At 38.9% G+C, this 15,187-nt stretch overlaps 2 protein-coding genes across 3 annotated transcripts in view; one reads left to right on the top strand and one right to left on the bottom strand.

The window, feature by feature from the left end:
* The window catches only part of LOC117811556 (SLIT-ROBO Rho GTPase-activating protein 3-like), a 47,394-nt gene extending 44,328 nt beyond the window's left edge, over nucleotides 1-3,066 (bottom strand). The window contains exon 1 of the mRNA XM_034681923.1: nucleotides 2,993-3,066. The gene's annotated coding sequence lies outside the window, so the exon portion shown is untranslated. The remainder of the gene's footprint in view (nucleotides 1-2,992) is intronic.
* ptgis (prostaglandin I2 (prostacyclin) synthase) lies at nucleotides 2,545-11,638 on the top strand. Of its 2 annotated transcripts, none has more exons than XM_034681943.1 (10): nucleotides 2,545-3,032; nucleotides 5,742-5,865; nucleotides 6,335-6,510; nucleotides 6,620-6,766; nucleotides 6,864-6,976; nucleotides 7,357-7,538; nucleotides 9,530-9,677; nucleotides 9,983-10,164; nucleotides 10,574-10,725; nucleotides 11,321-11,638. In XM_034681943.1, exons 2-10 carry the CDS (start codon nucleotides 5,836-5,838, stop codon nucleotides 11,478-11,480), a joined length of 1,290 nt encoding a protein of 429 aa, XP_034537834.1. In that variant the 5' UTR covers nucleotides 2,545-3,032; nucleotides 5,742-5,835; the 3' UTR covers nucleotides 11,481-11,638. The 2 variants fall into 2 exon arrangements, with proteins under 2 accessions (XP_034537834.1, XP_034537826.1); XM_034681935.1 differs by lacking the exon at nucleotides 2,545-3,032 and adding an exon at nucleotides 5,144-5,309.
* The last annotated feature ends 3,549 nt before the right edge of the window (nucleotides 11,639-15,187 follow it).

Below are 15,187 nucleotides of genomic sequence, written 5' to 3'. Positions count from 1 at the left end.
GTGTACGTTCATCCCATTATATTTTATACATTATAAAACAAAATCTCCAAAATATTCAGATTATGGCTCACAGTAAATAAAAGTGTTACGAAGTTTTTACAAAAACAACAATTTGATCTCTAAATTAACTTCATTATCGATGTGGATTATTCTCAGGGATGCATGCAACCACAAGTTAACATCACAGAGATGTATTTCTAAGTGGAAAAAACTGAGGTGTTGAAAATAAAATTCCATTACAGCTGCAGCCCTCCTCCACACAGTTGAACCCTTCTGACAAAGATGAAAGATCATCTCCCAAGAGAGAGTCAGAGTGACTGCTTGTGTCACTCTGCCCTTAAACTTCCCTTTCAGTGCTCATCACTTCAGTACAGTTGTCTGAAAAATAAGTCAAATAACTTTCTGTGACTTTTGAAGTGCAACTGTGCACTACGCTTTGATCTTTCATCTATCCAAAATGCCCTACTGTCTCAAGGCAGTATACGCTAATGTACAGGACAGGGGGAGTTGAGCCTGTCTAAGAGAAGATTGCAATTCGAACTGTGTCAAGAGATCCCACTCCGCCTTTGCACCCAATTTTCAGGAAATCTGTGGGCTACTGTCAGCCTGTGGGAACTGTCAGAGCTGGGAGAGAGCCCAGGAGAAATCTGCAGGGGAACTATTCACTTCCCTCTACCACGCAGTTTCTACTTCAAGCTCCTAATTTCCTTTGCAAATGTTACTCACCGAATCTTGGCTGGACTAAGCCTGATAAAAGTTGGGGTGGGTTACAAAGTAATTTGAAAAAGCTGTTTCTAACAAGGCAATGGAAAGTTTAACACCATCCACTTATTTGCTTTTATGAGATAAATGATCATCACATAGTCCACCTAGAAAAGAAAAGTAAGCCACTTTCAGGATCCAGGATCTTTCATTGTTTAAATGGACTCCCTTGTAAAAGAGACTTTGTATCTCAATGGAACTATTCCTGGTAAAATAAAGGTTAAAAAAATTAAGAAACATGTCAGCCTTTCTTCTGCAGATACTCTGGGTTATATTTGATGTTTACTATTTACAACTTGAACATAGTTGACTATTCTCTGGGTTTTTCTTTTTTTATGAAACTCAAATTATGCTGCTAGGATGTTGTAGTTGATGGAATCCGTCTTCAGTTGCATATTTTGTCCAGTAACCACAGCAGATAAGTTGTTGTCAGATCTTGATAAAATGCTCTGATGAAGAGCGGAAGTTTAATCTCTCTACAAAACCATACCCATGCTTTTCTTCATTCTTTCTGTTTAATCTAAAGACACTCTGAAGAGCAATTACACCGTATGTTTATTTAACTGATACATAAGAGGATTATAGATCATATATGTCTTATCAAAACAATATAACAATAACAGAAAATAAAGCAAACAGTTTTGAAAGATTAATCAAGGGGCAAAAAAACAAACAAACATAAAACACAGGATATCCCATAGCGAGCCATCTCACTCCAGGGGTTACGAAAGTAACCAAGTTACTGTATTGCATTACTTTGCTAAGTCACTTTTTATATGAGGGAGGTATTTGACTACATGTATCTCTGACCTGATGTGTGATGTGGTATTTTGTTTGTCCTAATGCCAGTGTAAGAAGGGAAAGGCTACTTATGTGTCAAAAAATCGACTGGGTGTGATTGTGATGTACCACAAGAGGTACATAAATACACTGTATAGCAGGGGTGTCCAAACTTTTTTTTAAAGAGGGCCACATATGATGTTGTAAGAATACCTCAGGGCCAGTGGCTCCTACTGAGACTTAGGAATCATAAAAGCTATAAAGGAAATATCTATTTAATAACAATTATTTTAAATTGTTCTCAATAAAACAGTAACTAGGAAGTCCTCAGTTCTCAACAAGCCATGTAAATATTAGCAAACGTTATCTTCTTCTGGAGGAAAATGTTTTTCATTAGGGTCAGGCAATGTGGAAAAAATATTGTATCATTATTTTCCTATGGCAGGTTTACGATCTGGATTTCCTCACACTTTTTTTTCATGTTGTTTTTAAGACTTTTCTGACCAGCAGACAACATTCTAAGAATAAAATAATCATTTTTCTGAGTTCTGAACAATTTTATGAACCAAATGTTTCCCTTTTCTGTACAATTTCATAATTTTGATGTCTTCTGAGATTTTAGTGTTCATCAAGAACATTTTCACATCTTGATAATTGATTTGAAAACCTGTCAACTTTAAGAGTTTTTGTGTTTCTTTTTTTTGCAGAATTCCCAGAGCTTTGGCTTTAGACAGGCAGTCCATGTGAAGCTTTTTGAGACGTTTCTGGATTGACTTTAGTTTTGTTTGTGCGCTTAAAAGAAACTGCAAATGTACAGGTGATTCAGAGGGTGAGCAATTTCTTTTCTATAAATAACACAATTTAAGATGGAAGCTAAATGGACATTGGGCCGCACTTTAGACATGCCTGGTGTATAGGTTTCCAGTAGGAACTGAATGTTCGGGGTTTTGTTGCTAGTCGGGTAAGATGAGAGAGGAACCCATACAGAATGTTAGCTAGTGGCTAGTGATGTCTGAATCTGAAACGCTTCAAACTCTTCACTGTGTTTCTCCGAAGCACTACTATGAAGTTATTTTCAACAAATGTATTTCATTCGGGTATTTGCTGACTCATTTATGGTCATAGATAATATAAATCGGCCGTTTACATTAATAGTACAATGTGACTATTTTGGCCGAGTTACCATGGTTTAATTTAACCTGAAAAATTAAATGTTATTTATCCACAATTCCAAGGTGTGTTTAGGGCTCACATCATTTCACATATTAAATGCGCATCATCTCCAAAATTTCGTTCGTGCGCATTTAATATCTTAAATGTCCACGTTGTACCTGCCAAGCTCATTGACGTCATCGTTAATTATCATCACAGTGGAGCAGTGCGTGGGGAGGTGTCTTTTTAAGGCTGCTGAGCAGTATATAATTATCATTTTGATAAACATTCACCTCACCTCAGAGTCCTCTTCTGAACTTTACTCCTGTAGACTGAAGGTGAGCCAACAGTAAGTGCATTACTACCCTCTGGTGTTTCATTCAGTACACACCAGCCAACAGGGTGAGTTTCTAAGCTTAAGCAGAGCACAATAACAGACCTCTGTTTTAAGGCTATTAACCATGTATCATAATCAATTGTGTACAGTAACAAAGTAAGTTTATTTGAGTACTGTTTCTATACTCATTTCTATAAATGCTCTAGTTACTCACTACTTTTGCTTTGACGTCAGCTCATGAATGTCCTTCTCTTTTCTGAAATCTGATCCCTAAGACAGTAAAATGAGTTTGTTTAGTTCTGTTTGTTTCAGTGGTTTAGACACACCTGTATATTGTGCGTCTCCACAATGATATGTATCATTTGAAAAGTTCTCCCTATTTCCCACTCTGCCCAAACATACAACAATTCACAGTCCAACCTGAGAAAGCATGTTGAGTTACGTAACATTTGTTTCATTCCAGATGAACATTTCAAACTAAGGTGTCCGTGCTTGGAGTAACTTAGTTGCTGTTCTTATTCCATGGTATAGTTTTTAGAGATTTCAAGTAATGGTTTCTAAATAAACATAATGTAACTGAATGTACTTCTATGTATTCTTGACTGCATTTATGTATTGTGAAAATACAACGTTTTGAGATTTTTTAAGAAGTACTTTCAATACTTAAGTATTTTTAAAAGCAAATACTTCAGTATTTTAACTCAAGTAATAATTTGACAGAGCAACTTTCACTTGTATTGGAGTAATATTTGACCTGGAGTATCTATACTTTGACTTAAAAACTGGTCTACCACTGTGCTCTGAGGTTTATCACTGGTTGTAGCCGCCTCACCCACCACTGCGAACTTTACGCTAAAGCTGGCATGCCTTCCTTAAATGTAAGGAGGCATACACACTGGATGACTCTGGTTTACAAGGCTCTTCTTTGCTTGGCTCCTACTTATGCACTTTTCTCCGGAGAACTGGAAGCCGTTATGCCCTACCATCAAATGACATTTTCATCTTTCTACTCCTCGTGTTCAAACTGAAACGGGAAAAAAGCATTCAGTTTCTCTGCCCCCTCTGCTTGGAATGCCCTCCAATCTGAACTGAAACTGTCAGCATTTGTTTCATTGGAAGCTTTCCACTCTATCTTAAGAAAACGACAACGGAAATCCTTCGAGCAGTGCCTGTGTTCTTAAATTGTTACTGTAAAATAACTTCTGCTCTTTATTTTATCAAATTGCTTGTATTTTATATTGTAATGTTTGTTGTCGTTGTTATCTGTCTGTTTTGTTTACTATGACATATGTTGCTGCCTCTCTTGGCCAGGTCACCCTTGTGAAAGAGGTCTCGATCTCAATGAGTCTTTTATCTGGTTAAATAAAGGTTAAATAAATAAAAATAAAAGCAATGAAGCTGTGTTCTTAGTCCACCACTGATCATAATCCACATGAATTAAACTGAGTGTAATTTTTTTTATCCAATACTGCAAAATTGAAACCAATCAGATGTTCATTCAATTACATGTCAGAATGAATAATAGTGAAGCCACAGTATCATACAAACACTCAAGCCTGAGTCAGCATTACCTTTTTTCTACACGTCAGAGTTTAGTAAATTCATCATCGATTTCCCTGCAGCCTCCTGTGTCATCAGATCATACATGTGACTGTGACTGTTTGGATTTAATGGGAAGAGAGGTAAAAATAGACATTTCGCAATGTTTACAGGAATTTTATTGTCACAGACATATTTCCTATCAATGAACTCTATAACCTTCTGGGTATGAAACCAATCAAGAGTTTTGACTGCCCTGACATCACCCATGACTACAAGTAACATGAGTCCATTAACCTTGATGATGTCACTCCTATGAAATGTTGTGGTAATTGGGTTTATTTACACGGTTTGATGCACAAAGGGCAGATTTTTCAAAGATTGTCTACATGCAGCTAACTTAATATAGGCTTTCAAAAGTAGAAATATCTCAGTGTCATTTGGACTAATGTTGGTTTCTGTTTATAGAGGGATTCTGTTTTTCTGTGGTGTTTGACACGGTCTAATCTAGAGTATTGTGTAACACGTTGTGACACAAGCCACACCTTTCCACACCCCCTAACAAAGAGAAGCAACAGCCGAGCCGGGCTTAAACATATAAGTTTGCTGCCAGCAGCGATGGAGTAAATCATCCGCAGGACAGAACAAGTATCAGACTTTACGGAAACATGTTATGGACAATATTGTTACTACTTAACGGACTGCTGATACTGGTTCTCTTTTACTACAATCGTACAAGGTAAAGACACCTATCAATGCATTTCACAGATTTTTATAGAGGAAGTCAGAAGGTCAACAAACTACTCCTTCTTCTATACAGTAATTTAAATGAACTGTAGATTTTTTTATATGATGGTAAAAATTTTGACTTGTAATTATTTTGGGTATCAGTCATTGAAATATTAATTTTAGGTTGTTACCATTTGTATGTCTCATTATCTTCATTTTTGTCCTTAAAGAATGTCAATGAATGATACTCATATTATTCTCATGGCTTATCGGATGGTGTAAGTGCTGCATGACTTTTCCCCAAACAACAAAAATGCTGTCATTGCATAACTTCATGCAAACTGCAAACCTGTTGGTTGGGATTCAAGAATGAATGAAAGGTAGATAAGCAAATACTATTACACTGTCGCAATTTTAACAAGTTTCCATGTGCACGTTACAGAAAGGAAAATGAGCCACCGCTGGACAAAGGTTCCATTCCATGGCTGGGGCACGCTCTGGAGTTTGGAAATGATCCTGCAAAGTTTTTGGCCAGGATGAAACAAAAACATGGAGACATCTTCACTGTGAGTTCTGAGACACAAACTAATATGCAGAACTTTTAGCTCTAAAACCAGTTATGCACAAGGGAATAAGAGGCTGACTTTTTTATATTAAGAAAACTTTAATGAGATCTTAATTGACATAATTCAAAGATGCATTTGCATACAGATGCAATAAGTAAGTATGATCTGTTGCAAGAAGTTTCCTCTGAAATACAAATCAGGTTTTTGCATGAAAGCACCAAATATTAATTTAAAACAAAACAATACTGTGCATGTGCTAGTGCAAGTAACAGGTAGCAATATGTCCTCCATTCTACTTTTTTGGATTTACCTTTTCTTTTAAATTGTTTTTGTTTCTTCTTGAAATAAAATCAATACCACATAGCCTTAATTAAGTAAATGAGACATTAAAAAAGTAAAAAATAAAGTGGAATACAAGTTGCATTTGAAAACAACAAAAATTAGATCAACTTTATTGATGCTCTCACAGGTCCGTGTTGCTGGTCATTACGTGACAGTGCTCTTGGACCCAAACTCTTTCGATATGGTGCTTAACGACCCAGTCTCCTTGGACTTTGCTCGCAGCAAAAAGCAGCTCTTACAAAGGATCTTCTGCCTGCAGCTTCCGAGCATCAAACCTACAGCAGAGAGGAAACAGATGGAACAGTAATACACCCTTCTTTTAATCATAGACTTTATGCTTCAGGGACTGAGAAGGGAAATTTGGCTTTGAATGTGTGCTGCAAATCTTAACGTGAGTCTCTTGTTCCCTCAGGCATTTTCAAGGTCTTAACCTCTCTAAGCTCAACAGCTCTATGAGCGCTCACCTTCAGAAGCTGCTGCTGAGTGACCAGAAAGGCTGCAACCCTTCACCGTGGACAAAAGACGGATTATTTAGCCTTTGTTACAGTCTACTTTTCAGGTAAAGCTTTATAGCCTGGAGAAATACTTTAAATCAAATTATGTTTGTGCTTGTACTACCGGGAGTGCCGGGTTTTTAATTTTGCTGCTTTGCTCAGGGCTGGATATCTGACATTGTTTGAGAGACAAGACAATGCTTCCGTAGTTTATGAAGAGTTTCGCAAGTTTGATCATCTTCTCACCAAACTGGCTCGCTGCTCACTCAAAAGAGGTAAGAATTCAACCCCCTGAATATTTCAATTTGTTGTCATGTTAGAACTGCAGGTTGAAATGCATTCTATTGATGCAAAGTAGTCCATGATTTTGGATGCAGGGTTGGAGGATATTGCATTGCACTAGAAAATATTTCCCCCAAAAAATGTGAAAAGCTTTGGGGGATTTGCTGTGAATCCTCACAAAGATCAAGACAACCAATTGTGATAGTACATACAACAGATGTCTGATTATTGGACTGCTCCTGTTTGTACATCCCTAAAAGGTCTATGATTTTAGGCTTTAACACTGTATAATGAGGAAAGGTCTGAAGAGGTAGAAAACTTAAGTATGACACTGTATATACAGCACAGTTATTTATGACTTTATGTCCAACAGGAGAAAGCAAAACGGCCAACTTGTCCCGGGAGCGACTGTGGGAGCTTCTCTCACCAAACTGGCTGAGTGGGGGGTCGAAGGCACACTGCTGGCAGCAGAGCTACCACCACTTCCTGCAGGAGGAGGGAGTAGATGCAGAAATGCAGAAAAAAGCTTTCCTCCTACAGCTGTGGACCACACAGGTATGAGCTATTTTTTCTATATCAACAACCCCATTCCTCCCCTTCCTAACACACACAAACTCCAAACACACACACACAAACAAGGCCACACATTGATAACAAAACATACTAACTATCCACACCCAGACTGCATACTTGAATTCCACTTCAAGGTGCTCAGCCTGCCAACAATGAGGCAGTTGAAGGCCATGGATTCCTCTTTGCCAGTTACTCAGAGCTGCTTGCCTCAACCTGTAACTCTGAGGGGAGTTTTGCCACTTCTGATCGTGTGAATCAGTTTCCATGACATGCCTCTTGTTCTTGCTTTTGTAACTGCATGTAAGTACTGTGCAGTCTAAACTTTGTGTTAGTCACTAGGAGTTGCTTCCTCTTTTATCTTACCTAACACAGTGTCATGCAATCAAATGCCAGAATTGCACTTTCAATAGATTTTTTTACTGGCGGCCACAATGCAGCTCCACTTTAGATGTAGTTGAACCTGCATGCCCATGCACATACTGTAGGTATTCTATTCTACTTAAAGCTGAGGTTGGTAGTCAGATTTAGATACCCTTTTTGTTATACTGGTTAAAATGATCTTTATGTCCCAATGGCAATCAATACATAATGTGTTCTTAAAAAGAGCAAAAAAAGCCACTATCTACAGCCAGGCTAACCCTGGGAAAACACCAACCAATCCTGCCGTTCTGCCCGCCTCCTGCGCGTACATTTCATGTTTGTTTGTGTTTTTAACTTTCACTATGATAATGTTTTAGACAGAGTCCTGAGGAAATGCTACATTCAAATTCATGCTAGTTTTCCGTGACTACCAACTCCAGCTTTTATGATATAAACTGCTTACATAGCTCATCTTCACCACTGACTAATCCATAACACTTAACCCTCTTGATGAATATGACCTCTTGGTCATTATGAAACAGTTTCTAACAAGTAACAGTGTGCACAGCTTCCATAATGAAGTGGTTTAACATAGACGTGGATACAAATTTGTGATTTCCCTCACCTCAGACAAGTTCAGACCAACATGGTGTCATTGCTTTGCAGGGCCAGGAGGGGGAGGTAGATAACTTTCTGACTGGTTACTCTCTTGCTATTACATTTAAACTGAACAAGCCTCAGCTCTCTGTTCACCTGCCCCTCCCACAGGAGCAGAGATTGTTCACCTAGTGCTACCAGTGTATGCAATATTAAAGCCAGCATAAGGCTCTGCATTGCCAGGCCTCCTACGGTTACCCCTTTTCAGAAGCCTCGCTGTTTTAGGAAAGACCATTATTCCTCCAGCATGTTTGTTTTCTTTTTGCTTTATCATGTCTTCTGGGATATTGGAGCACATAGTCTGGGAATGAAACTGGAACAACACTGCAGAGAATGCTGGGATTAGATGTGAGACTGGTGGGAAGTGCCAGAATTGGTTTATACATGTGCTAAAAGCAGGTTCTGCACACACTGGTCTGTGCTGCTCTCTAAGCATTTGTAAACAATCAAAGCTGTAATCAAAAAGAATGGTTGGCAAAGAATAGCAAGCGCAAGGAAATTGTAATGGTATCAATTTTATCATCTAAATCTATTTCCCAAACGGTTCCTGTATAAAGTCCTCACTCAGAGAGAGCGGAATCACATATTGAAACACTTTTAGTCACTTTAGTGCGTTTGCCCCGGCTGTCGATGGAGAGCTGACCTGAGATGTGTTGAGGTAAGAAGAACAGCTCCCCTAACTCACAGCAATTACTGTCTGACAGGCTCAGGTGTCTCTCCCTGATGATCTGACAGACAGCAGTGTCAGAACGGGCTTCTCACATCTCTTATATTCACTGTTACAAAGAGCTGAGAGAGAATATACGTTGAAATATTCTCAAAAATAAATACATCATCGGATGTACTTTGTGTTATACGCAGTATATGGCCACATTTGCAAAGTTAACTCTGACTTCTGCACAGTTTTTCGTTCTGGAATTTTATATAAAATTAGTTTTTGCTGTTTTTCCTTTCAGTGTAATGCTGGACCTGCAGCCTTTTGGCTCCTTGGCTTCTTGCTCACTCACCCTGAGGCTATGGAGGCTGTCAAATCAGAGATCAGGGGCCTTACCCTCCAGCAACCCCTCACTCACCTGCTGGAGGCAAACAGCACACCTGTGTTTGGTAGGTAACAGCTGCTAGCTCCCTTTTCACTTATTCACTTCAGCTCTTTTTTTTTGTTTTTGGCCTTTGCAAGGGCTCATTTGACTTGTTGGAAAAGACAAGAAAAGTGAAGTGCAGTGGAGCAATGATAGTGACAATAAAAGTTTGACCTTTGATTTAATTAAAAAACGATTGCCTTTTTCATATAATCATATCCGTGTGAATGTTTGTACCTCTCCAAATGAAGCCAGAGGGCACGGCTGATTTAACTTGCGCTGACAGCCCTCTGACATCATCCACTCTGCTTGTCCTTTCCATTTTTGCAGATAGCGTCCTGAGTGAGACCCTACGGCGCACCGCAGCCGTGATGATCAGCAGGGAAGTGGTTCAGGACAAGATCCTACGCATGGCCAGTAGACAGGAGTACCACCTCAGACGAGGGGACAGAGTGTGTCTGTTCCCCTTCCTGAGCCCTCAGAATGACCCACAGATACACCAGCAACCACAGGTACGCGTACACACCATAAGAAGAGCAGTGACAGAGGAAACATGAAATACATTTTTAATTTTTGTGTTAAATGAAATGATGCTGATGCACACTTTTTTTCCTCCATTGGGACACTTTTCTGTCATGTAATAGTGCAAAAAACACCCTTGTTAAAGCAAAATTAGATAGTTTGGGATAAGCTTCTATGGTCCTACATCCTAAACAACTAGGACTTGAAAAGTGAGAAAGCAAAGTCAAATGCCAAAGACAATTCTTATTTTTTTCTTCAATGGTTAAAGGTGATACATACATGTCATTTTAATCAGAAAAAATGGTGCTGGAGACATACAATCAAACCTAAATGTTTTAAATAGCAATGGACGAATCTAAAAGATTTTCGAATATTTTTTGCTTTTTTCACCTGAACCAGAGTTTCAAGTATGATCGCTTCCTGAATGAGGATATGACAGTGAAGGAAACATTCTACAAAGATGGTAAACAGCTGAAGTACCATACCATGCCCTGGGGCGCAGGAGGGAATGTCTGCGTTGGTAAAGAGTTTGCAGTTTCAGCCCTCAAACAGTAAGTGCAAAAAAAAAGAAAAAAGAAAAAAAGAGAACCAATGTTTTTTTCTTTTTTCTTTTTGGATGTATATCCTGCTATGTTGTAGCTTCATTTGTAAAACACTACAGTCATGATCAAAGCATTTCTTGCAATTGCATCCCAATTACCAAACCAAAGACCAGAGAAATCCCTCTCCACATAATATAAGCGCTATTATCATTACGATCCTGCTTTCATGTCTTCTTTCACTACTAAGAACAAGCTGTAATGTGGTAATTGCTTACACTCTGTAATGAGCAAAGAGGCTGAGGGCAGCGGGGGGAAAGTCAATTGGTAGGTTTTGTCTTATTCAGACATCATATCTAGTTACAGAGGTTAAAGGTCAGTCTGTGTGATCAGTAAGGGGGGGAGTTGCATAATATTGATGTGCAGACAGTAGGAATGTTAGGAATGATGTAAAGCATCAGCTGTTAAGTCTATGTTGACTAGCTTGATGTGATTTTCTCTCATATAATTGCTGAATTTTACTCACATGAAATGTTGTCTGAAAAGTCAAGTTTGTCATAATTTGTTTGTCCACTGTTCAGCACTGCTTACCCTCTCGTGTCCACAGATTTGTGTTCCTGTTCCTGACTCATCTTGATCTGGAGTTGTGCGACCCAGAGGCTAAACTGCCTCCAGTGAACACAAGCCGCTACGGCTTTGGGATTCTGCAGCCAGACGGAGATCTGCAGGTCCGATACAGACTGAAGAAGACACAGCACGAAATGTGATTAAACAGAATGTAAATAATGTTGATTGATAAACCTTTTTGCTTTATTTTATTTTGAATCACTATTTATTCAATTTTATACCTAATCTGTACATCTTAACCATATTTAACTTTGTCGTGTGTTTTAATATTTTAAATAAACAGTAAAAACAAAGCAAACCCGATGTATTTTTGATTTGTGACTACAAGCTGCAGTCTTTAAAGCTCCCCTCTGTTTAAAACTTTGTTTTACTTGTTCGTACTTCACTTGGATGTTTGACCTTCACTCTGCAGAATGATGCACATGCAGAGTTAAGCACAAGAGGGCTGTTTTCCAATTATCTGTTCAATGGGGAAAGAGTATATCTTCACCTGATATTTGAGTTTTTGTCTGTACAAGGCATTGGAATGGAAACATTTTGACTCCAATAAGAACACATTTGCCTGAACACCATGTCCTGGACATCCATAACTTGTTAAGTTATGGATTTTTCAATGTGGAGGAAGAACTAGATGTCATGCCTGTATTTTCCAAGGAAGCTGGGTCAGGAAAAATACATCGATTTGAAGTGTGTCTGAAAATATGTGATGTTCAACAATGGTAAGGCAGCTTTATTGATATGTGTGGTGCATTTCAAACAAAGGAAATTTACAGGACTTTTCACGGGCAGAGAAACAGGAGAGTAAAACACCAAACATTTCAACACAACAATAAAAACTGCAACGAACGATGAAAAAACGTAGCTGTATAAATGTACTTTGATTATTTGGCAGTGACAGAAATCACACAAGTAATGTGCACAGTGATGAACTGTTTACTTGTGTCATTTTGTAGGCCTACTGCCACCATGCAAACAGTGCAAGACCCAGGAAGAATGACTTCTGCTACATGTGAAAACTACTTGGGATTTTGGTAAACATACAATCAAAGGTATAGCTAGATGGCAGATCACAAACAATGGTGTGAGATGTCTCAAGTCCAACAGAAAAAATAAAAGTGCAGTGGAGAAAACAAGTTAACATTTTTAAAATGACAGAAAAGGTTGTGAAATATTTTCTCTAAAGAATAGCTACTGTCATTGCTTTTCACTCGAGTTGTTGGCTCAGTGCCTCAGATCACATAACATAAAATCATCCACAGCATACAGTACATTTTCTCATCTTTTCGTGTGCACTTCCATTACATCATGCTGAACAAATACAGCCCTGCCTAAACACAACAGCAAGTGCTTGCTGGTTGAGTCTGCTCGGTGATGGAGTCAGGCGTGGAGTCTCGGTGCTGAAAGAGTTAATGAGCTGTGGAGGAGAGCTGCTGGAGCTGCCATGGATCCACCTTCAGAGAGATGCGGCGCCTCCTCACACAGCTGACCGGGGAGCACAGGTAGTCTGTCCGGCGTACTTGTTGATCTTCTGGGCGAAGCAGCGGCGCGAAATGTGGAGCAGGAAGCCGGCTGGTGAGCAGTAAATCGTGCTGATGGTCTCTCTGCCATGTCGGAGGCAGAAGAAGGGGACATGGATTGGGTTAGACCCTGGCAATAGTAAACCAATTACGGCGCCTGCTTTTTGTTTTTTTCTTTTTTAATGCTTCTGCTTCATCTCCGTGTGTGCCTGCCTGCGGATTGATTGTTCACAGAGCGGTACGTGCTTGATGGTGACAACAACTCTCTACGGTATTTTTTTAAGCTTATTTCCATCTGTACACTCTTGATCATATGCAACCATACATACTGTGCTAGAAATCAGTGTTATGTAGCACTACTCTGCGTTGAAACCGCACCATTATGGAGCAGGCAGCCTTTGAAAACAGAGAAATGCCTAACGATGGTGGATTTGCATCCACAACAGTGCAGTGGCAGATGATTGAACCTCACACTGAGCTCATATCATTCTCTACATGAAAGCACAGTGTGTGTGCACAGGTAGACATGCTGTTGTTATAAGTGTTGCCTTTGGTGTGAAATAATTCTACAGAAGCGTTGACTTTAATAAAACAGGAGGGTTGAGGCTTCTTCAAATTAACATCTATTTTTTTCTGCTTCTCCGCAGCCTGTTACTGCATGTGCAAGAAACGACATATCAATGTCTAAACGCACGTACTAAATTATTTGTTTATGCTTTTGTTTTGTAGGTGCATACTCAGGTAAAGAATAGGTCTGATTGTGTTTATGAAGTGTCTGAAACTTTGTGTGACAGTGATCAATGATTATATCCGCAGGCCTGGGGTGTTTTTTGGCACCCACAATGTAAACAAAATGAACAGCAAGAAAAAAGAAAAGAAGCATGCAGCTCTTGCCATGTCTGCAGCCACAAATGGATCCAAAAACGTCGGACCCTTTGTGAAGGGAAGATGTGGGCTATTTATTTTCAGCCTGCCTCCCTTGGGGAGCTCAGGGAGTGAGCAGCACTTCCTGGTGTTTCAGCACCATTAGAGTGGACAGCGCTCACTTTTGGACCACAATCATTACAGTGGTGGTGTTCTGCCTCTTCAACCACAGCATCTTCGGCTATTCGTGGGGGTCACATAAGCATTGGTCAGCCAAATTCTTGGGAGGGTCAACTGTGTCCAATGATAGGAAAATAAATCAAATAAGAAGATCATCACACTTATATATTTTTCTCTTACTGTCTGAGCCACCTGGGCCACGTGAGGCACTAAGGAAAAGCAGTTTCTCTCATTAGTTGGAAGTTTGTAATTCCACTATGTAATTATGTTGGATTTTTTCCAATCTGCTGTTCAAAATAATATTAAATCAGTCACCACAAGGGAGATGTCTCCAGAATTATTAGTCAGTGTCAGTTAGATGTAGGATTTGGTTGGGCATGGTATATTTGTATACATTGTTGGCAGAGCGAGATCATCCATATATTAGTCATCAATCCAAATTATTTTTCTATTTAACCCTGAACAGAAATGCACGAGTCTAAGGACTCTGAGGTATGAGTCATCTCCAAAACCCACAATGCGAGGGTATGTTTATTGTCGTTTCAGGAGGTAATTCAAAGAAGATGACACAACAGATTATATGCTAACAGCAAGTAATTACATTTATCAGTCCTGAAAATTCACAGCCTACAATATTTAAAAAACAGTCATGATCAGTTCTTGTCTTCAGAACCTTACAGAGCCAATTGGGGTTTTCAATCTAATCAGGTTTTAACAGATTTTTGGTGAAAGGCGTGGGAAACTCTATTCAATGAAGTTCTACAGAATATGGTTCAGTTGGTGACAGTGTATTATTAAGTCTGGATTCCATTTTTTTACCCTTTGTTAAATCTTTATACGGCATGTGTGAGTCATCACAAGAGCCTCCATCCAAGGGTGGATTCATTGTTTAGTCGAGAAAAGAAAAAGAAGAATTTTTAGAAAATCATTAGATCATGTAATAATAGACATTTATAAAAAATGTTGAAAGCTAGTGATGGGGCTTAACTGTTTCATATTTGTTTCAATCCTGTGATTTTGATTTCTGGTCTCCAGCTGTTTGTTAGTTTTGCATGTTTTTTTTTAAGTTTTGGTGGGATATTTTGTCATAGTAGTGAGTCATCAAAAGACTCCCAATGTTGAGGCGTATTAGGCTTGATTCAATAAACCTTTTAAGGTTGAAAAATAGGATAGAATTGGGTTCAAATTCCCTGCTGTTCCTTTTTATCTTTTGGAAATTTTTAACCAAGAAGATATTTCCCCTCTTTCATTTTTTCAGTTTAAGGGTTTTTAGAGTCCAGAGAAGG

This window comes from Notolabrus celidotus, chromosome 1 (genome assembly GCF_009762535.1).
Source record: "Notolabrus celidotus isolate fNotCel1 chromosome 1, fNotCel1.pri, whole genome shotgun sequence".
Taxonomy (NCBI): domain Eukaryota; kingdom Metazoa; phylum Chordata; class Actinopteri; order Labriformes; family Labridae; genus Notolabrus; species Notolabrus celidotus.
The sequence above is the reverse complement of the archived record's forward strand: the minus strand, read 5'-3'. Positions and strand labels throughout refer to the sequence as shown.

Coding starts and splice junctions, on each gene's coding strand:
- ptgis (XM_034681935.1), top strand. CDS start 5,239: ATGTTATGGACAATATTGTTACTACTTAACGGACTGCTGATACTGGTT. Junction 6,511..6,619: donor GAGAGGAAACAGATGGAACA/GTAATACACCCT, acceptor TTGTTCCCTCAG/GCATTTTCAAGGTCTTAACC. Junction 10,165..10,573: donor AGATACACCAGCAACCACAG/GTACGCGTACAC, acceptor CACCTGAACCAG/AGTTTCAAGTATGATCGCTT.